The 22,698-nt window shown below is 53.6% G+C and overlaps 1 protein-coding gene across 2 annotated transcripts in view; it reads left to right on the forward strand.

Moving 5' to 3' along the window:
- The window catches only part of EPS15 (epidermal growth factor receptor pathway substrate 15), an 883,486-nt gene that overhangs the window by 694,154 nt on the left and 166,634 nt on the right, over positions 1 to 22,698 (forward strand). For both annotated transcript variants that reach the window (XM_078670831.1, XM_078670841.1), the window contains exon 18: positions 14,599 to 14,701. In XM_078670831.1, coding sequence (XP_078526957.1) covers positions 14,599 to 14,701 — 103 coding nt within the window. The remainder of the gene's footprint in view (positions 1 to 14,598; positions 14,702 to 22,698) is intronic.

Raw genomic sequence — 22,698 nt, forward strand, 5'->3', positions numbered from 1 at the left:
AGATGTGTGGTACAGCATCAATTACTTTAAAGAACACCAGCACAACAGCACTGCTCTTGAGGTATCACCGAGAGATCTGGGATGGATTGAAATCCTTTGTGTCAGATTTATAGAAACACTGGCAGCAGGATTTCTTAAGGGTGTTAGACAAAGTTTGCTTGGTCTCAAACTAAGTAATTAGTGCTGCGATTGACTCCTCTGAGCTTGCTGCTACAGAATGCTGCTATGGAATCTCTCTGATAAGAACTTAATGGCTGGGACGGTCATCTCTGAAGTCTGATAGGCAGCCCAAAAAAGGCAATCTGCTCTTTTCAGGAACAGCTCTTTTCGAGTAACATACGGAAGAAGAGCTGCTTTGTATGAAAAATAAAGCAGAAACCCTAAAGGCAGCTGGGCTAGAGGAACAACAGTTCATCATACAGTATTGGCCCAAAGAGCTCTGTTTTTTCCATCACAGGGTTCAATATCTGAGATGGCCTCACCAGGTGCAACATCAACAAAATCTGGGCCCGAAACCTCAGTAGCAATGGCAATACCAAAAACAAAAATTAACTCCACCGAAGACCTCAAGCTCCAGGGGAAGGAATTCTTGTGGTAATCGTCAGTGATGTTACAACACCCTCTTCCCATTAGTTACCCACTGCTGTAGGGAGGATTCATGTCCCACCTGGAACTGTGGAAGTCTATATTCAAAGACAAATGGTTATTAAACATCGTAAGAAGACAAGGAACCTCGATTCACTTCAAGGTAATTCTACCACCTGTTTCACCTAAACAAATGTAAAATCACCAACTTCCTGCACTGCAAGTGGACTTTCAGCTTCTATTAGCCAAATAAACTATAGAAAAGGCACCACCAGAACAGGAAAGGAAATATTTGTTTACCCATATGTGTATTACTCAAGACTTCGATACCATGGCGCATCTGCTGATGGGTCTTGGTCTGAATATTAACATGGAAAAGTCAATCCAAATGCCGGTCCAAAGTCGCACATACTTGGGAGCAACAATAAACACAAAAAGAGACAGTGTCTTTTTAGAGAGTTTCTTCAATCCTAAAGAAAGGTTTGGATTTAAAGAAAACCACCAATCATACATCTCGACAAGTTATCTTTCTCCTAAGATCCATGGCATCCTGCATATACATAGTCCCAAACACAAGACTAGATGAGACCCCCTTCAACAGTGTCTCAAAGATCCGTGCAGCCTCCCGCCCTTCGTCCGGGCATCCTTCCATTTCGTCCACCCGCCCTTCGACCGGGAAGCCTCCCATTTCGTCCATCCGCCCTTCGTCCGTGCAGCCTCGCCCTTCGTCCGTGCAGCCACCCACCCAACCTTCGTCCGTGCAGCAATTCGTCCATGGAGCCTCCCATTTCGTCCACCCACCCTTCATCCGTGCAACCTCCCATTTCGTCCACCCACCCTTCGTCCGTGCAGCCTCCCATTTCGTCCACCCACCCTTCGTCCGTGCAGCCTCGCCCTTCGTCCGTGCAGCCTGAAACCCACACACCAGCCCTTCGTCCGTGCAGCCTCCCACCCACCCGCCCTTCGTCCGTGCAGCCTCCCACCCACCCGCCCTTCGTCCGTGCAGCCTCCCACCCACCCGCCCTTCGTCCGTGCAGCCTCCCACCCACCCGCCCTTCGTCCGTGCAGCCTCCCACCCACCCGCCCTTCGTCCGTGCAGCCTCCCACCCACCCGCCCTTCGTCCGTGCAGCCTCCCACCCACCCGCCCTTCGTCCGTGCAGCCTCCCACCCACCCGCCCTTCGTCCGTGCAGCCTCCCACCCACCCGCCCTTCGTCCGTGCAGCCTCCCACCCACCCGCCCTTCGTCCGTGCAGCCTCCCACCCACCCGCCCTTCGTCCGTGCAGCCTCCCACCCACCCGCCCTTCGTCCGTGCAGCCTCCCACCCACCCGCCCTTCGTCCGTGCAGCCTCCCACCCACCCGCCCTTCGTCCGTGCAGCCTCCCACCCACCCGCCCTTCGTCCGTGCAGCCTCCCACCCACCCGCCCTTCGTCCGTGCAGCCTCCCACCCACCCGCCCTTCGTCCGTGCAGCCTCCCACCCACCCGCCCTTCGTCCGTGCAGCCTCCCACCCACCCGCCCTTCGTCCGTGCAGCCTCCCACCCACCCGCCCTTCGTCCGTGCAGCCTCCCACCCACCCGCCCTTTGTCCGTGCAGCCTCCCACCCACCCGCCCTTTGTCCGTGCAGCCACCCACCCACCCGCCCTTCGTCCGTGCAGCCACCCACCCACCCGCCCTTTGTCCGTGCAGCCACCCACCCACCCGCCCTTTGTCCGTGCAGCCACCCACCCACCCGCCCTTCGTCCGTGCAGCCACCCACCCGCCCTTTGTCCGTGCAGCCACCCGCCCACCCGCCCTTCGCCCGTGCAGCCACCCACCCGCCCTTCGTCCGTGCAGCCACCCACCCACCCGCCCTTCGTCAGTGCAGCCACCCACCCGCCCTTCGTCCGTGCAGCCACCCACCCACCCGCCCTTCGTCCGTGCAGCCACCCACCCACCCGCCCTTCGTCCGTGCAGCCACCCACCCACCCGCCCTTCGTCCGTGCAGCCACCCACCCACCCTTCGTCCGTGCAGCCACCCACCCGCCCTTCGTCCGTGCAGCCACCCACCCGCCCTTTGTCCGTGCAGCCACCCACCCACCCGCCCTTCGTCCGTGCAGCCACCCACCCGCCCGCCCTTCGTCCGTGCAGCCACCCACCCGCCCGCCCTTCGTCCGTGCAGCCACCCACCCGCCCGCCCTTCGTCCGTGCAGCCACCCACCCGCCCGCCCTTCGTCCGTGCAGCCACCCACCCGCCCGCCCTTCGTCCGTGCAGCCACCCACCCACCCTTCGTCCGTGCAGCCACCCACCCACCCTTCGTCCGTGCAGCCACCCACCCACCCTTCGTCCGTGCAGCCACCCACCCACCCGCCCTTCGTCCGTGCAGCCACCCACCCACCCGCCCTTCGTCCGTGCAGCCACCCACCCACCCGCCCTTCGTCCGTGCAGCCACCCACCCGCCCTTCGTCCGTGCAGCCACCCACCCACCCGCCCTTCGTCCGTGCAGCCACCCACCCACCCGCCCTTCGTCCGTGCAGCCACCCACCCGCCCTTCGTCCGTGCAGCCACCCACCCACCCGCCCTTCGTCCGTGCAGCCACCCACCCACCCGCCCTTCGTCCGTGCAGCCACCCACCCACCCGCCCTTCGTCCGTGCAGCCACCCACCCACCCACCCACCCGCCCTTCGTCCGTGCAGCCACCCACCCACCCACCCGCCCTTCGTCCGTGCAGCCACCCACCCACCCACCCGCCCTTCGTCCGTGCAGCCACCCACCCACCCACCCGCCCTTCGTCCGTGCAGCCACCCACCCACCCGCCCTTCGTCCGTGCAGCCACCCACCCACCCATCCGCCCTTCGTCCGTGCAGCCACCCACCCACCCACCCGCCCTTCGTCCGTGCAGCCACCCACCCACCCGCCCTTCGTCCGTGCAGCCACCCACCCACCCGCCCTTCGTCCGTGCAGCCACCCACCCACCCGCCCTTCGTCCGTGCAGCCACCCACCCACCCACCCGCCCTTCGTCCGTGCAGCCACCCACCCACCCTTCGTCCGTGCAGCCACCCACCCACCCACCCGCCCTTCGTCCGTGCAGCCACCCACCCACCCACCCGCCCTTCGTCCGTGCAGCCACCCACCCACCCGCCCTTCGTCCGTGCAGCCACCCACCCACCCGCCCTTCGTCCGTGCAGCCACCCACCCACCCACCCGCCCTTCGTCCGTGCAGCCACCCACCCACCCACCCGCCCTTCGTCCGTGCAGCCACCCACCCACCCGCCCTTCGTCCGTGCAGCCACCCACCCACCCGCCCTTCGTCCGTGCAGCCACCCACCCGCCCCTCGTCCGTGCAGCCACCCACCCGCCCTTCGTCCGTGCAGCCACCCACCCGCCCTTCGTCCGTGCAGCCACCCACCCGCCCTTCGTCCGTGCAGCCACCCGCCCACCCGCCCTTCGCCCGTGCAGCCACCCACCCGCCCTTCGTCCGTGCAGCCACCCACCCACCCGCCCTTCGTCCGTGCAGCCACCCACCCGCCCTTCGTCCGTGCAGCCACCCACCCGCCCTTCGTCCGTGCAGCCACCCACCCACCCGCCCTTCGTCCGTGCAGCCACCCACCCGCCCTTCGTCCGTGCAGCCACCCACCCACCCGCCCTTCGTCCGTGCAGCCACCCACCCACCCGCCCTTCGTCCGTGCAGCCACCCACCCACCCGCCCTTCGTCCGTGCAGCCACCCACCCGCCGCCCTTCGTCCGTGCAGCCACCCGCCCGCCCTTCGTCCGTGCAGCCACCCACCCGCCCTTCGTCCGTGCAGCCACCCACCCGCCCGCCCTTCGTCCGTGCAGCCACCCACCCACCCGCCCTTCGTCCGTGCAGCCACCCACCCACCCGCCCTTCGTCCGTGCAGCCACCCACCCACCCGCCCTTCGTCCGTGCAGCCACCCACCCACCCACCCGCCCTTCGTCCGTGCAGCCACCCACCCACCCACCAGCCCTTCGTCCGTGCAGCCACCCACCCACCCTTCGTCCATGCAGCCACCCACCCACCCGCCCTTCGTCCGTGCAGCCACCCACCCACCCACCCGCCCTTCGTCCGTGCAGCCACCCACCCACCCGCCCTTCGTCCGTGCAGCCACCCACCCACCCGCCCTTCGTCCGTGCAGCCACCCACCCACCCACCCGCCCTTCGTCCGTGCAGCCACCCACCCACCCACCCGCCCTTCGTCCGTGCAGCCACCCACCCACCCACCCGCCCTTCGTCCGTGCAGCCACCCACCAACCCACCCGCCCTTCGTCCGTGCAGCCACCCACCCACCCGCCCTTCGTCCGTGCAGCCACCCACCCGCCCTTCGTCCGTGCAGCCACCCACCCACCCACCCGCCCTTCGTCCGTGCAGCCACCCACCCACCCACCCGCCCTTCGTCCGTGCAGCCACCCACCCACCCACCCGCCCTTCGTCCGTGCAGCCACCCACCCACCCACCCGCCCTTCGTCCGTGCAGCCACCCACCCACCCGCCCTTCGTCCGTGCAGCCACCCACCCACCCACCCGCCCTTCGTCCGTGCAGCCACCCACCCACCCACCCGCCCTTCGTCCGTGCAGCCACCCACCCACCCGCCCTTCGTCCGTGCAGCCACCCACCCACCCGCCCTTCGTCCGTGCAGCCACCCACCCACCCGCCCTTCGTCCGTGCAGCCACCCACCCACCCGCCCTTCGTCCGTGCAGCCACCCACCCACCCGCCCTTCATCCGTGCAGCCACCCACCCACCCGCCCTTCATCCGTGCAGCCACCCACCCACCCACCCGCCCTTCGTCCGTGCAGCCACCCACCCACCCGCCCTTCGTCCGTGCAGCCACCCACCCACCCACCCACCCGCCCTTCGTCCGTGCAGCCACCCACCCACCCACCCGCCCTTCGTCCGTGCAGCCACCCTGACACCCACCCGCCCTTCGTCCGTGCAGCCACCCACCCACCCGCCCTTCGTCCGTGCAGCCACCCACCCACCCGCCCTTCGTCCGTGCAGCCACCCACCCACCCGCCCTTCGTCCGTGCAGCCACCCACCCACCCGCCCTTCGTCCATGCAGCCTAACTCCCACCCGCCCGCCCTTCGTCCCTGCTGCCTAACTCCCACCCGCCCTCCCTTCATCCCTGCTGCCTAACTCCCACCCGCCCTCCCTTCATCCCTGCTGCCTAACTCCCACCCGCCCTCCCTTCATCCCTGCTGCCTAACTCCCACCCGCCCTCCCTTCATCCCTGCTGCCTAACTCCCACCCACCCTCCCTTCATCCCTGCTGCCTCACTCCCACCCACCCTCCCTTCATCCCTGCTGCCTCACTCCCACCCACCCTCCCTTCATCCCTGCTGCCTCACTCCCACCCACCCTCCCTTCGTCCCTGCTGCCTCACTCCCACCCACCCTCCCGTCGTCCGTGCTGCCTCACTCCCACCCACCCTCCCGTCGTCCTTGCTGCCTCACTCCCACCCACCCTCCCGTCGTCCGTGCTGCCTCACTCCCACCCACCCTCCCGTCGTCCGTGCTGCCTCACTCCCACCCACCCTCCCGTCGTCCGTGCTGCCTCACTCCCACCCACCCTCCCTTCGTCCGTGCTGCCTCACTCCCACCCACCCACCCTTCGTCCGTGCTGCTTCACTCCCACCCACCCACCCTTCTTCCGTGCTGCTTCACTCCCACCCACCCACCCTTCTTCCGTGCTGCTTCACTCCCACCCACCCACCCTTCTTCCGTGCTGCTTCACTCCCACCCACCCACCCTTCTTCCGTGCTGCTTCACTCCCACCCACCCTCCCGTCATCCGTGCTGCTTCACTCCCACCCACTCTCCCTTCATCAGTGCAGCCTCACTCCCACCGACCCACCCTTCTTCCGTGCAGCTTCACTCCCACCTACTCTCCCTTCATCCGTGCAGCCTCACTCCCACCGACTCACCCTTCGTCCGTGCTGCTTCACTCCCACCCACCCACCCTTCGTCCGTGCTGCTTCACTCCCACCCACCCACCCTTCGTCCGTGCTGCTTCACTCCCACCCACCCACCCTTCTTCCGTGCTGCTTCACTCCCACCCACCCTTCTTCCGTGCTGCTTCACTCCCACCCACCCACCCTTCTTCCGTGCTGCTTCACTCCCACCCACCCACCCTTCTTCCGTGCTGCTTCACTCCCACCCACCCACCCTTCTTCCGTGCTGCTTCACTCCCACCCACCCACCCTTCTTCCGTGTGCTTCACTCCCACCCACCCACCCTTCTTCCGTGCTGCTTCACTCCCACCCACCCACCCTTCTTCCGTGCTGCTTCACTCCCACCCACCCACCCTTCTTCCGTGCTGCTTCACTCCCACCCACCCTTCTTCCGTGCTGCTTCACTCCCACCCACCCACCCTTCTTCCGTGCTGCTTCACTCCCACCCACCCACCCTTCTTCCGTGCTGCTTCACTCCCACCCACCCACCCTTCTTCCGTGCTGCTTCACTCCCACCCACCCACCCTTCTTCCGTGCTGCTTCACTCCCACCCACCCACCCTTCTTCCGTGCTGCTTCACTACCACCCACCCACCCTTCTTCCGTGCTGCTTCACTACCACCCACCCACCCTTCTTCCGTGCTGCTTCACTCCCACCCACCCTCCCGTCATCCGTGCTGCCTCACTCCCACCCACCCTCCCGTCATCCGTGCTGCTTCACTCCCACCCACTCTCCCTTCATCAGTGCAGCCTCACTCCCACCGACCCACCCTTCTTCCGTGCAGCTTCACTCCCACCTACTCTCCCTTCATCCGTGCAGCCTCACTCCCACCGACCCACCCTTCTTCCGTGCTGCTTCACTCCCACCCACTCTCCCTTCATCAGTGCAGCCTCACTCCCACCCACTCTCCCTTCATCAGTGCAGCCTCACTCCCACCCACTCTCCCTTAGTCCGTGTGGCCTCACTTCCATGCGTGCAGATACCCACCCTCCCTTAATCCGTGCAGCCAACCACTCACAAAATGTTACCACACCACCAGCACTTGCTTCAACAAGAAGTGAAATCTTTATTACCCAAAGGGGCTATAGAACCATTCCCACTACAGTACTAATGGTCAGGGGTTTATTCCCTTTACTTTCGGATTGCCAAAAGGGTAGGCTCTTTGAGACCTATTCTAGATCTCAGAGAGTTAAACAAATACATATTGTCAGAGCACTTTCACATGGTAACCCTCCAACAAGTATTTCCCCTCTTGCAGCAGGGCGACTGTATGTCTACTCTAGATCTAAAACACACCTACTTTCATATTTCATTTGATCCCGCTCATCGCAAATATGGTTTGTGATAACAGGCAAACATTACCAGTTGAAGGTATGCCCATTTGGCTACACCACAGCCCCCGAGTGTACCAAATGTTTGGCAGTAGTAGCCGCTTATCTCAGAAGACAATGTATACATGTCTTCCCTTACCTGGACGACTAGCTTATCAAAGCAGGCACTTACCAGAACTGTATACTACACACTCAGACCACAGTACACCTACTTCATCAGTTGTGTTTCACAATAAATTCACAAAAATCTCCCCTGTGTCCGTCACAAGTGCAATCTTATCTGGGAGCTTCTCTCAACACTCTGAAAGCTCTAGCCTCTCCCAATGTAACCAGGATTCACAATATTCAAGCCACAATATTACAATTTCAACCCAATCAATCATTCCCAGCCAAAGTCTTCATGCAACTGCTGGGAATGATGGCATCCTGCATTGCAATCGTATCTCACGCAAGGCTTCACATGCGTCCTCTGCAAGAATGTCTAGCGCATCAGTGGAATCAATCACAGGGTCTATTAACCGATCTAGTGTTGGTAGACAGCCGCACCCATCGCTCTGTAGTGGTGGAACCCTCAAACCTTAGCAAAAGGGCGACTGTTCATAGACCTGATTCCACAGATTATACTGAGAGCATACACATTAACAGGTTGGGGTGCCTCACTCCCACCCACCCTCCCATCTTCAACATTACACAGTTCACGGGCTGTGGTCGGACAATCACAAACATTTGCACATCAACTGCCTGGAACTTCTAGCAGTGTTCCTAGCACTCAAAGCTTTTCTCACCCAACTTGTTGGCAAGGCTGTCTTAGTTCGCACAAACAGCTTGACAGCAATGTACTACCTACAAAAACAGGGAGGGACACACTCTCTCCAGCTGTTGCGCCTTGCACAAAGCATTTGGAATTGGGTGATTCACCACAAAATCTATCTCCTAACAGAACACCTTCCAGATTGCAGACCTGCTCAGCAGACACAGTCCGCAAGTACACAAGCGGGAACTTTATCCTCAAGTTCTTCTTCCCTACTTTCAGAAATGGGAATTTCCATAGATAGATCTGCTTGCCACAGTACACCATGCAAAATGCCCAAACTTCGCATCCAGGTTCCCACACCGAGCATCCAAAGGGAATGCTCTATGGATGAATTGGACCGGGATATTTGCTTACGCTTTTCCGCCTCATACAAACATCCCTCACACTGATCTTAGTAGCCCCCACATGATCTTGTCAACCTTGGTACACCCCCTTGTTAGAACTCTCGGTGGGTCCACATCAAAAGCTACGTTTCACACCCTGTCTTCTCACTCAGAGCCATGGAAATCAGACATGAAAATCCCACAGAACACAACCTAGCAAGTTGGCTTCTGAAGTCAGAGTATGGTTATTTACAACTACCTCCAGACTGTTTTAATATTTTCAAAGAGGCTAGAAAGCCTACTACTAGAGCATGTTATGCAGTTTAATGGAAACGGTGTGTGGTCTATTGTAACAACAAAAGCAGTCCACTTGATGCTCCTGTACAGAACATAATTTGTTATCTGTTGCATTTACAGCAATGTGGATTAGCTTGCACAACCATTTATTTACATCTAGCAGCGGTAGCTGCATACTTGCAAAATACACTACACTTATTTCTATTCAGAGTACCAGTGATTAAAACCTTCATGGAAGGATTAAAAAGGGTGATACCCCCAAGAATTCCCCCTGCTCCAGAGTAGAACTTGAACATAGTCCTTACACAGCTATTGGGTCAACCTTTTGAATCCTTGCACAAATGTCAGTTACAATTCCTATCATGGAAAGTTGCTTTCCTCTTAGCGATAACCTCAATAAGGAGAGCTGGTGAACTTCAGGCATTAACTATACAAGAGCCTTTATTTCAACTTCATAGAGTGGTTCTTCGTACCAATCCTAAATTTCTCACTATAGTAGTTTCTGCTTTTCATATCAATCAATCAGTTGAGTTACCTGTGTTTTTTCCTCAACCTGATTCTGTAGCAGAACGAGTTCTACACACACTTGATGTTAGACGTGCTATTCTTTATTACATAGAAAGAAACAAAGAATTTAGGAAAACAAGGCAACTACTTGTTGCTTTTTCTCCACCTCACAAGGGTTATCCTATATCTAAGTCCGGTATTGCAAGAAGGATTGTAAAATGTTTCCAAACATGTTTTCTTAAAGCAAAGAAAACTTTGTAAGTACCCCCTAGAGTGCATTCCACTCTCAAAATAGGGGCTACTATGGCATTCTGGGAATAATTCCTATAGCTGATATTTGTAAGGGAGCACACCTTTACCAAACACTATTGTGGAGATGTGTTAGCAAGACACCAGGCAAATGTAGGCCAAGCATTACTTAAAACACTATTTCAAACAACTATAACTACTACAAGTTAGCCACCGCTTTGGGAGTTTATTGCTATTTAGTCTATGCAAAGCTTGTGATCTACAGCTCACATGCCTCGAACAGATAATGTGACTTACCCAGTAAGCATCTGCTCTTGGCATGTAGAGCTGTAGATTCACATTCGTCCACCCACCTCCCCGGTCTCCTGTAGTTGTTGTAGTTCTTAATTCACATTCATATGCATAGACATCTCTATTCTACACATACTAACTCCATTCTCACCCTCTGCGGGAAAACAATCTAACAATGGAGTTGAGGCCAATGCGCACTATCACCGAAAGGAGGAATCACCTACCTCGTGACTGGAAAGACTTCTTTGAACAAAAACAACTATCAAACATCCAGTCCCAATACTAGATGGCAGGAGTATGCAGTGCATGTGATTCTACAGCTCTACATGCCAAGAACAGATGCTTACTGGGTACGTAATATCAGTCTTTCAGAAGACCATTGTGGTTTGGGGGACAAACACTATCCCGTCCCACTATGGTGGCAGAATCCTTTCCAGTTTGTTTTCATAGTCCTCACTGCAGCATTAGGACAAGGAAGCTTTGTATGTTGGGAGCCAAACAATCCTTAAACGTTTACATCCAACTGATAGTCTTTCGGATTAATTCTCCACTTATTTCATGTGTTGAGATAAGAACGAATGAAAGGCAATCTCAGTATCCATACCTGCATGGATTTTAGTTAAATACATTTTGTTAAAGAAAATGAGTCCGTCGCTAAGGGATTGAGGTTTTCCTCTGTACTGAAAGAGCAAATGTACTTTCGGTTGGCTTATCAAACCTAAAACAAAGAAGTTCGCTTGACTGCTAAGTGGGCTGTTTCACTATTTTATAGTATTACTGGGTGGACATTAACTCCTGGGGAGTTCTATTTCTTTACTCAAATTATATGGATCCATATTTTCTTCAGGAATATCTTCTCAGAGTGGAGGAATCTTCTTCACATTGCTTTTAATAGGTGGAACTCTGCGACAGTAGGGGTAAATTAAGTAATGTTCTCCTTAAAAGATGTGTGTGTAACAATGAATCTTGGTTTACAACTGGAGTAAATAAAAAATACCCAGTGGAATGCAAGAGTATCCACTGTTCGCTGCCACATATGGGAGCAGACCTCTGTCCTACAGTTATGCAACTATCCAAGATTCTGCAGGACATCTGGGAACTTAATGCCAATAATCAAAGAGTATGTTCCACCTAAAACCCTTATCCATTGAATTATTGCAGTTCTTAATGAGAGAACTTGAAAATGGCAGAGGATCTGATCCTTAGAAATGGCAAACTATATGAAAACCTCTGTGGAGGCAGACTTTCCATAAGATTCAATAAAAATATGTAAACTGTATTCTGGGAAGTGTTTCCGCAGAGAATAAATGTATAGGAAAATAAAGGAAGGCATTTCCAAGTCTAACACCAATCAGTCGATGAAAGGCCAACAGGCACAAGCAAACTTTTCCTAAGAGTATTCTGATAGTTCATAGCAGTGCTTCCCAAACTATTTGGAACCACAGCCCACTTTTTAGAATAACAACATTTTGCAACCCATCTAGCTGTAATGCTCTCAATCATTGTGTGGCAGCACACTGCCATTTGGCCATTTGCAGACAGCACATTTTACATTGAAATGTCCTCTCAACTTGCGTAGAGATACCGTTTTACTGATAAAACTATATTGCACAGAAATCACTGACTGCAAAGTGAGAGGAGTGTAAACCACAATCCCCACGTTAAAAAAAGATGCTCAGCATTTTGGCTGAGTACATGGCCTGGCATTTGACCTCTGTCTTTGATGTGCAGCAAATTTGACAAGATAGATACAGAATGTATAGTTTTCTTTATTTATTGCTTGGTCTTTCACAACCCACTAAAAATTGGCTCCCAATGGAAACACTGTTATATAGCCTGTGCCGGTGGTGGCAGATCTGGTCACTGGCAGAAGCTGCAGGAGTAATTCCACTTCAGAGTAGAATCACGTGAAGGCTTCCATTTGCGAAGCACTGTGTTCTCAGTCAGCTGGATTTGCATCCCGTGTTCACAACTTGGCAACTTGTATAGTTGTGGCTATATGTGAGCTAAGCTAAAATTCGAATTATGACTAATTTAGTGGCCTGTATTAAATTTGAGCCCCTAAATGCCTGGAAGTGAAAAAATTAGTTATCCGCTACTAGTGTTAAGTTATAAGTAAGTTGATAAGTAGCAGAGCTTGGAAGGTTTACTAATATTACCAAAGGGAATTTGCTATACATGACCTATTGTATATGACCTTATTTGTGTATTGCAAAAGCTTATAGAAAGGCAGCAGAGTGCTTGTACATGGTCCTGGGCAAAGTTACAGTCAGCAAGTGATTTGAGGGGTAGCTGGGTTTCTGAGATTGGAAGTGGACTGTTACTTGGCTGTGTTATGTTCTTTAAAGGGAATGTCTTCAGCTCTTTTCTAAATTGGAGCTCAGTTCAGATGGACCTGACAGATACAGTGATGCCATTACAGATCCTGGGTGTGTAGGTGGGGATGGCGTGTTGACTTGTTTATTTGCTCTTGCACTCCTTCATCCAAGTCGGATTGTAGTTTCTTTAGTAGAGAGAGCTGGTATTATTCTCTCTTGGTTTTCTTGACAGTTTGTTCCTTTAGGGTGAGCTTGGCGTCCCAGATATATTTGAGTAGCTGGCTTTGAGTGAAAGCTCTGGTTCATATATTTGCACCAAGTTTGCAATCACAATTATTTTGGATCACCAGTTTAATTGTCATGTACATAAATTCATCTAATCTCATAAAAATATTTCAGATCATTTTATGTATACTATTAGCTTGCAGACTTCGTAGTAATGTAACCGCAGTAGTCCAAGTATTGCATGCTGAGATTTCTGACAAAAGACAATAGAATTTTATGATTCTGTAATCTTCATTGGAAGAAAAAAGAAGAAATCAACGAAAAAAGAGACAGATTATAATATGAACGCCCATTAGAAAAATACCATCTCTGAGTGCAGTGTATGGTAAGGGTCACTTCCTTACTAGATGGAGACTAGAAGAGGGGCGGTGGGAAGGAGAGAAAATAACCTTTTGGAGGAGAAAACCAGAGCAATATATTCTGAACAATAAAATAGAAAAAATATCCCAGAATCAAAATTCATGTCTGTTTTTCCTGGTCAAAACTGGAGTACTGTCTCATGGCCAGCAAACAAAACACCATGCAAAGTACTCATCTCCATGGACTCTATCAGCCAGAGTGAGCTCTGTGCTGGACTCAACTGGTGGTACCTTGATTGCATCCACTAGGGCAAAGATATACTGTCCAGGTGCCACAAGGACTCTTTTGCATTAAGTGCTAGAAATATCTTCTTTATCTGCTGCAATTTGTGCTTTGTAAACTGGGGAAATTCTTGCCAGGTGCTCTCAGTATTGCCTCCTTCTCGTTTGGCCCGCTTAGTACTGCTTTCACAGCACCTTTCAACTCTGCATCTAGTTTTGAACTTTGAATAGGCAGACCTTGTGCACTTGAATAGGCGAATCGATGGGTAGAATCTTGTTGTCCAGTAATTGCTGTAATATCTGGCAGGAAAGGTACCTCTCTCAATGTCCCCACTCTTAACAGCCACAAATTGACTGTCTTGGCAACATGCTGCATATGGTCATCACCTCCAGAGATTCCAAACGCACCAGGGATGAACATTTGCAAAATTCTCAGTTCAATGACACTCTGCAGACGAATCGGACTATAGAGCCTCCAAAACACTCACTCTGAGTAATATACCCTGCAGGACCTATTCAGTCACAGAAAGGTGTTGATCCATAATCAGGGACTGCATCATCTGTAGTTATCTTTCATCTATTCCATTCATAAAGTGCTTCCAAACTCCATGCATCCATCGATTCCTTGTTAAGTCTACCCACTCCACCCGGGACATTAGAGGGCCTCTGAATCCTCAAACATTCAGGGTGTTGCACTTTAATAATCTATGCAACACTCTGCCAATGTTAAATTAAATTGATGATGAAGGTAAAACATGTTGCTCATGAACTAAATGCTTGTATCCAGAGCAACTTCTTTTAAACATTTTGTGAATTTATTTCTCTGTTTTTTAATTTTAGATATTACTGTTGATAGTTTTTCATATAAACACACTAGTGAGTTCAGTGCTTACTCACCAAAACGCACAGCTTTTTTAAATTGCCTCAACAGTAATTTTAACCAATGAAATTAAAATGATTATTTGGGGATTTGCTTTAACAGAATTGAATTGCAGAAAAGGGGATTACAGCTCTAAATTGAAATGGTTATTGGAACTTTGCTTAAAAAAAAACTGCATTTGTGTTTCATAGGTTTCCGTTATGGATAAAGTGGCAGATGAAAAGACAGTTTCAGTGCCTACAGTTGTTACAGAACAAAGCATGGACTTCTTCAGATCTGATCCTTTTGTTGACAGTAAGTTGATTTCTTTTTTCTTTTTTGTCTATTCAGGTAATTGACATCTATAAAGCTTTGGAGGCATTGCGTGTATCTGAAAGAAACAGGTTAGTATTAGATTCCTTACCTTAGAATATCCCCAGGCGTCAGTCTGGATCCGGAAACTTTTGCGTAGCAGTACCCCTGCGCGTCGGTAGGCGTCGTCTGCAGGCGTCCCCTGCGGCTCCGCGTCCGTCGTCGGCGTCGTGCGCCGTGATGACGTCGCTGGAGTATATAGACGCCGCCTCCGCGCGCTGACGTCAGTTCTTCTTTTTTCCGCGCCAGTTAGCGCAGATCCGAAGAGCAGTACTCCGGTCTTTTGACCAAGTTTTTTGTTAAATAAATCTTCTACGGTGCCGGTAGGATGCCCGGTTTCAAGAGTTGCGACAATTGCGACCGCATGATGTCGGTCACCGACCACCATCGACTCTGCCTCCGGTGTCTGGGCGCGGACCACGACGTGGAGTCCTGCGTCGACTGTTGGGCCTTGACTGGTAAAGCTAGGCGGGAGCGGTCCCGCAAGCTTCTCGAGCTCTGAGTGTCGGCCCCGCGTCGAGAGCGGTCCCGGTCCGGTCGGAGGTCGAGGGAGCGGTCGAGGGAACGATCGCGGAGCCGCCATGAGCGCTCCGGGAGTCGCCACCATTCCTCCGGTTCGTCAGGTAAGCGTAAGAAGTCGGGGCGTCGTCATCGCACCCCCGACGCCCGCGTGATGCGGCCGGGGGTTCGGGTGGCCCCGCGGCCCCGCGTGGGTCGCCGACGCCGTCTGCCCCATACCCGTCGGTCCCTGGGGGAAGGCGCGTCGCGCGAGGAGATTGACGAATGCCTCATGGCTATGAGGGCGAGGTCTCCTCCGGCGGGGCCTACGGCGCCTGCGGGCCCGTCGGTCCCATCTGGGGGCCCGAGCGGTTCGGGTGCTCCTGCCCCGACGCCGCCGGTGGCTCCGGCCCCGGCGCCGCTGGGCCCCTCAGGTTCGTCGCCGGCTGGTCTACCGGCCTCTCCGGCGTCGATTCCATTGGGCCGTCCCGTGGTGCCGCCCCCGCGCGACGCCGGGACTCCGCCGTCGGTTCCGGCCGGCGTCGGGTCGCCGGCGTCGGGTCGCCGGCGCCGCGCGGCGCCACCCCCATTCCCTCTCTGACTCCGGACGCGGAGTCGGACGGATCCGGCGCCGATGGGGCCCATTGACCCCGAGGAGCCAGTCTATATCGTCGACCCAGACTACGGCGATGAAGACTAGTATGGAGAGGGTTGGGAGGGGTCTGAGGACCCTTTATCCCGTGCCTGCCAGTATGACGTGGACTGGGTAGGTGACTTGGGTGATGCCAGTGGTCTGGACGAGTCGCCCAACCCTGGGTTTGTCTCGCCTTCCCCTGTGGCGTCTGAGGCGGGGGCTGCCTATTCGGTGGTCCTGATGAGGGCTGCCAAGGCCTTGCGCCTTGAGCTCCCCGTCGCTAAGGTCAAACCTAACATTCTGACCGAAGTGTTTAAACCGCAGTCATGCCCTCAGGAGCCTCTGCTGCCGTTTAATGAGGCCCTGACGGATGTCCTTTTGGGCACCTGGTCCAGGCCCGCTTCCGGTGCGCCGGTTGATCGGAACGTTGCCAGGCGTCACCGTCCGTGCTCGGACGACCCTGCCTTCATCTCCACCCATCCCTCCCCGGAGAGTCTGGTGATCCAGGCCTCCACTTCACAGTCCGCATTTCCGTCGGCCCCGCCCGATCGGGAATCGAAGCGGTATGACCAATTTGGCAAAAAGGTCTTTTCCTCTTTGAGCGCTGGACTGCGGTCTTGTAATACCGCGTGCCTCTTGGGCCGCTACACCCACTCCCTGTGGGATACGGTCACGGAGTGTCTGCCGCAGTGCCCGCAGGAAGTGCGGGACAAGCTCAACCAGGCCTTGGTTGAAGGCCGGGACGCGGCGAGGTACTCGATCAGGTGTGGTCTTGACACGACCGACTCGCTGGGACGGGCTATGTCCACGACGGTGGCGATTCGTCGCCATGCTTGGCTGAGATCTGCCAACTTCTCGCCGGACGTCCAGAATGCCCTCATGGACATGCCATTTGATGGCAGTCGCCTGTTCGGTGACAAGGCGGACAACGCGCTTGAGCGCTTCAAGGACTCCAGGGTCACGGCCAAGTCCTTGGGTCTTTCGACCCAGCGCCAGCAGACGGGTTCGTTTCGCCCCTTTCGTGGCCAAGGAAGGGGCGGTCCCACGCGAGCTGCCAGCCACGCGCCGCAGAACGCTCCCCAGCGCGGTGGCGGCCGTGGATTCCGCCGTGGTGGCGGTAGAGGGCAGCGGCGAGGTCAGTCCACACCTCCCCCTGCTGCAGCCTCCAAATCTTCCTAGTCCGAGCTTTCGAGCTCACGTGACGCCAGTGGGTGGCAGGGTTCGCCATCACCACTCCCGCTGGCGCGCGATTACATCGGACAGGTGGGTGCTGCAGCTCGTCCGAAGGGGCTACTCCCTCCCCTTCGAGTCCACTCCTCCAGCCATGCCACTGCAGAACCACCGTGTGTCGGGGGACCACTTGACACTTCTGCAGGAGGAAGTTACGGCCCTCTTGGCCAAGGGGGCCATCGAGCGCGTTCCTGGGCCAGAAGTAGGGTGTGGTTGCTACTCCCACTACTTTCTGGTGCCCAAGAAGGACAAAGGAGGCCTCCGTCCTATCTTGGACCTAAGGGACGTCAACGGCTTCCTCCGGAAGGAGAAGTTCAAGATGTTGACTTTGGCTCAGGTCTTGGCTGCTCTAGACCCACAAGACTGGATGGTAGCGTTGGACTTGCAGGATGCGTATTTTCACATCCCCGTCCTGCCGGCCCACCGGCGTTACCTGCGGTTCACGGTAGGCCAGGAGCACTTTCAGTTTATCGTGCTCCCATTCGGCCTTACCAGCGCCCCACGGGTGTTCACGAAAGTGATGGCGGTGGTCGCAGCTCATCTGCGCCGGTTAGGGGTTTCAGTCTTCCCCTACCTCGACGACTGGTTGTTGAAGGCGGGCTCGCCCCAAACAGTCGTCCACCACCTTCAGATGACGGCAGACCTCCTGCACAAGCTGGGGTTTTCCATCAATGTGCCGAAATCACACCTGTGTCTCTCTCAAAAGCTCCTTTTCATCGGAGCGGTTCTCGACTCGGCGCAGTTTCGGGTTTATCCTCCGGAACGGCGGGTTCGGGATATTCAGGCTCTGATTCCCATCTTTCAGCCGTTATCCCGGGTTTCGGTCAGGTTGACGCTACGGCTTCTGGGGCTGATGGCCTCCTGCATCCTACTGGTGCATCACGCCAGGTGGCGGATGCGGGCTCTGCAGTGGGACCTGAAGTTTCAGTGGGCCCAGCATCAGGGCAACCTATCCGACCATGTCCTGATCTCGGAGGGCACTGCGAGACAGTTGCAGTGGTGGCTTACGGACCGCGATTGGGTCAGAGGCAGATCCCTCTCCCTTCCCCAACCGGAGCACGTGGTTGTGACGGACGCGTCCCTCCAGGGCTGGGGTGGCCACTTGGGAGAGGCGGAGATCAGAGGCATCTGGTCTCCGGCGGAGTCCCGGCTCCATATCAACCTGTTGGAGCTGCGGGCGATTCGCCTGGCACTGAAGGCATTCCTCCCCTTTGTCAACGGGAGTGTAGTGCAGGTGTTCACGGACAACACCACCGCCATGTGGTATTGCAACAAACAAGGCGGGGTGGGGTCGTGGACCCTTTGCCAGGAGGCTCTGCGCCTCTGGCAATGGCTGGAACGTCAGGGTGTGACTCTGACGGTTCAACACCTGGCAGGTTCTCTGAACGCCAGGGCGGACGAACTCAGCCGTCGGTGCTCGGTGGATCACGAATGGCGTCTGAACTCGGACGTGGCGAGCGGCCTCTTTCAGCAATGGGGAGAGCCGTGGTTAGATCTATTCGCCACAGAAGAGAACGCGCAATGTCATCAGTTCTGCGCGTTGGAGTTTCCAAGACGGCACTCGCTCGGCGACGCCTTTCGGCGCGAGTGGAGCTGCGGTCTGTTGTACGCCTTTCCGCCTATACCACTTCTGCCCAGAGTGCTGAAGAAGATCAGGCGCGACCGGGCCCAAGTTATCCTTGTGGCTCCGGACTGGGCTCGAAGATACTGGTATCCCGAGCTACTCAGCATGTCAGTCGGTCCCTCGTTCCGCCTGCCCCTTCAGGAGGACCTTCTGTCGCAGCAGCAGGGGACGGTCCTCCACCCGAACCTGTCCAGCCTCCACCTCCATGCGTGGAGATTGAGCGGCGGCAGTTGAGGCCATTCGACTTGCCTCCTGAAGTCTGTGATGTGATTCTGGCAGCCAGGCGTCCCTCCACGAAGTCGGTATACGCCTGCCGGTGGAACAGATTTGTGGCATGGTGCACAGCAAAGGCTGTGGATCCCCTTTCTGCCCCTCTTTCCGGGGTTCTCCTCTTCCTTCTTTCTCTTGCCCAGCAGGGCTCTGCTCTGGGCACTATCAAGGGCTACCTTTCTGCCCTTTCCGCCTTCTTAAGGCTACCTGATCAGCCATCTTTATTCAAGTCCCCTATTGTACTGAGGTTCTTGAAAGGCATCACGCACATGTATCCACCAGTTCCGTTCGTGATGCCTCAGTGGGACTTGAATCTGGTTCTGACATTCTTGATGTGTGCTCCCTTTGAGCCGCTTCATTCCTGTCCTCTCCGTCTTCTCACTCTTAAGACGGCCTTCCTGGTTGCCATCACCTCTGCCAGGAGAGTGAGTGAGCTCCAGGCTCTTTCTGTCAAACCTCCTTTCATGTCCGTCCATCCTGACAAGGTGGTTCTTAGGACTAGGCCTTCTTTCCTGCCCAAAGTAGTTTCTGCTTTTCACATCGGGCAGTCCATCACCTTACCCTCCTTCTTCCCGCCTCCGCATCCTTCAAAAGATGAAGAGCGGCTCCATCGTCTGGACCCAAAACGTGCGCTTTCATTTTATATGGATCGCACATGCCAGTTCCGGGTGGATGACCAACTGTTTGTTGGCTACGTGGGTGAGAAGAAGGGAAGGGCGGTACAGAAACGCACCATCTCTCGGTGGGTCGTCCTGTGCATCAAAGCATGCTACTCTTTGGCTCGGAAGGAGCCTCCTGTTGGGCTGAGGGCCCATTCCACTCGGGCTACGGCAGCTACTACTGCCCTGGGCCGGGGAGTCCCTTTGCAGGACATTTGCCAGGCGGCTACGTGGGTCTCGCTGCACACCTTTGCGAGGCACTACTGCCTGGACAGTCAAGTCCGGAGGGATGGCTTCTTTGGCCGTTCGGTCCTCCAGGACTTTCTGGTGTAGGTTGTATTGGTTCGCAGACCCACCACCGGGATTGGTATTGCTGGGGTATCTATTCTAAGGTAAGGAATCTAATACTAACCTGTTTCTTTCAGATGAACAAGTTACTCACCTTCGGTAACGATATATCTGTAAGAAACAGTAGTTAGTATTAGATTCCTTACCGCCCCACCCATCCTCCCCGTTCTGCGAACTGATACCTAGGGTTAAGGACATCCCTTTCAGGGCCCTAGTTTCAAATGGCACCAGTGTTGGTTCTCACATGGCTCTGCGTGTTCTGGCGCGGAAAAGCTGTGTGCAAAGAACTGACGTCAGCGCGCGGAGGCGGCGTCTATATACTCCAGCGACGTCATCACGGCGCACGACGCCGACGACGGACGCGGAGCCGCAGGGGACGCCTGCAGACGACGCCTACCGACGCGCAGGGGTACTGCTACGCAAAAGTTTCCGGATCCAGACTGACGCCTGGGGATATTCTAAGGTAAGGAATCTAATACTAACTACTGTTTCTTACAGATATATCGTTACCGAAGGTAAGTAACTTGTTCTTTCATACCATTTACAGTAGACCTGAACAATCAAGCATCCAGTGTGGCCAATTGATTTACTACTGCTTATGTCCCTACTACATCTATGTATCCAATGAAAAGTTACTCTTAAAGGTTATGTATTGTTTTATTATGCACCATTGAGCTCACCTTACCAAAAGCACCAATAACAAGTTAAAAAAGAAGATGGTTATAGAGACTGTCACATAAATGAGTGAACTAAAGAATAGGAATTTTAATGAAGGCCTGGGAGATAGTTTCTAAGCAGTGATGTTTGTTGGAGTCTGTGGAATGTCTGGGCTATGCATCTTAGGCGAGTTCACCGTTCAGTGCTAGGAAAGGAGGCAGACTGCTGCTTGCAAGGTATTTATGATAGAGGTGAGGGATGTAGCTATGCCACGGATGGTGAACAAAGCTACAGAGTATCAACACAGTGAGTGAATGGAACTATAGACCAGCCGCCAGTAATTTTATGTAGGAGGAGGCTGTACATGGATATGTTTAAAAGCTTCATATGTGAGTGCACGTTTTAAAAAGTATTTTGATGATTCAGGAATTCTGAACTGTCTCACCTATCTTCACTCAAGTTCTAAAGTGACAAAAATGATCTAAGAGCAACATTTAGAAAAGTTTGTTCACATGTTTATTAGATTGATTTGTTCATACGTGTCTAAATCAACACCCACTACACCTAGAAAGTAAATACTTTGCGTTTTAAAAGACATATTTAGGACAAAAGTAGGAAATGGCTACCATTTGTTTCCTGCAATATCAAGAAGTCAAGCAAGTAGTTGAAAGGGCAAAGCAACATCATCAAAGAAACGTGGAATAAATCAAAGCAGCCCAGAAGAACCTTGCAATAGCATTAGGCAGATTTGACTTCATGGTGTGCAAATCATATGTGCAGAGTCCAACTTTTTTAGCGTTCCAGATTTTAGCCATGTGGGCCAAAGCTGGCTAAGAAGCCATGACAAAGCCACTTGCCTTCCTGCATTCATTCTGTACCTGTCCCCATGTATTCCAAAGTCAGTGTCATGCTCAGGATACACAAACACGTTACCCCTGATCTTTGTGTCTGTGACTGTAGCCGGATGGATCCTTTCTTCACTTTTTAGGTCTCCTGTTAATTTTGAAAAAAAATCTTCTGCCTCTCTCATGCTATTTGGTTGTGGTTGTGTAGGACAGTAGTCAGCCTTCAGAGCCAAGTACCCAGCAAATGTTTGAATATAATGTGAGGGGGTCAGTGACCTTTTCCCACTCCACGTTACTATGAAGCACCACTAATGAAATTCTCTTGAGCCTGTGCTTCTTATGATAGAACATGTGTGCAACAAATATATAAAAAACAAGATGATTAAAGTGCAAATGATATTGTATAAACAAGAAAATTTCCTTTCTGTGCTGTTATGCTTCTAATAGGTGACCGAAAGGCCTACACACAGATCATGATTAACTTTATCACGATTATGACACAGGTATTTTATACTACACAACACTAGTAATTACTGTTTGTTTCTCAGATTTTATTTTCTTTAAAAACATTTTCTTTTCAAGTTAAAATACATAAACTCTTCAAGCATTCAATCTATATTGTGATAAAGATCATGTGCTCTGGTACATATAGAAAAACCTATCTAACAATTCCGATTTACGGTTACGATCTCAGAGTCACTGATCATGATGTTTTAAACAAAACTTTGACTTAAATCACAATTTAGTAGACAAACCCAAAAGTGCAATCAATTAAAACATAATACATAAAGTCCTTAGTCGACGTGTTTCAGTGCTTTTGTAGTGATGTAACACCTTCCTCAGGACAGACGAAATTAAAAACAGGTATAGTCTTCTTTCCATGAAGTGAATGCACATAATGAATTTGAGTTTATTATAGAGAACGTTATAGTAAAACAGGTTGTGTACTGTTCGTGTCAAGCTTAAGAGGATTTAATTATTTTCACAAACTAACATGCTTACTTTGGTTAGTTGACTATTGGTCTTTCTTATCATTTAGGGCCAGTAGATATTCATTTTGAGTCAGGAGCCAATCTAATGGATGGTTTATCCTAGAGAAAATTAAAATATCTGTCAGAGGAGGTGATCAAAATAAAAAACGCAAACAGAGGGAACAATTCTTCATGTCGAAGTTT

Source organism: Lissotriton helveticus, chromosome 1_2 (genome assembly GCF_964261635.1).
Source record: "Lissotriton helveticus chromosome 1_2, aLisHel1.1, whole genome shotgun sequence".
In the NCBI taxonomy this organism is placed as follows: Eukaryota; Metazoa; Chordata; class Amphibia; order Caudata; family Salamandridae; genus Lissotriton; species Lissotriton helveticus.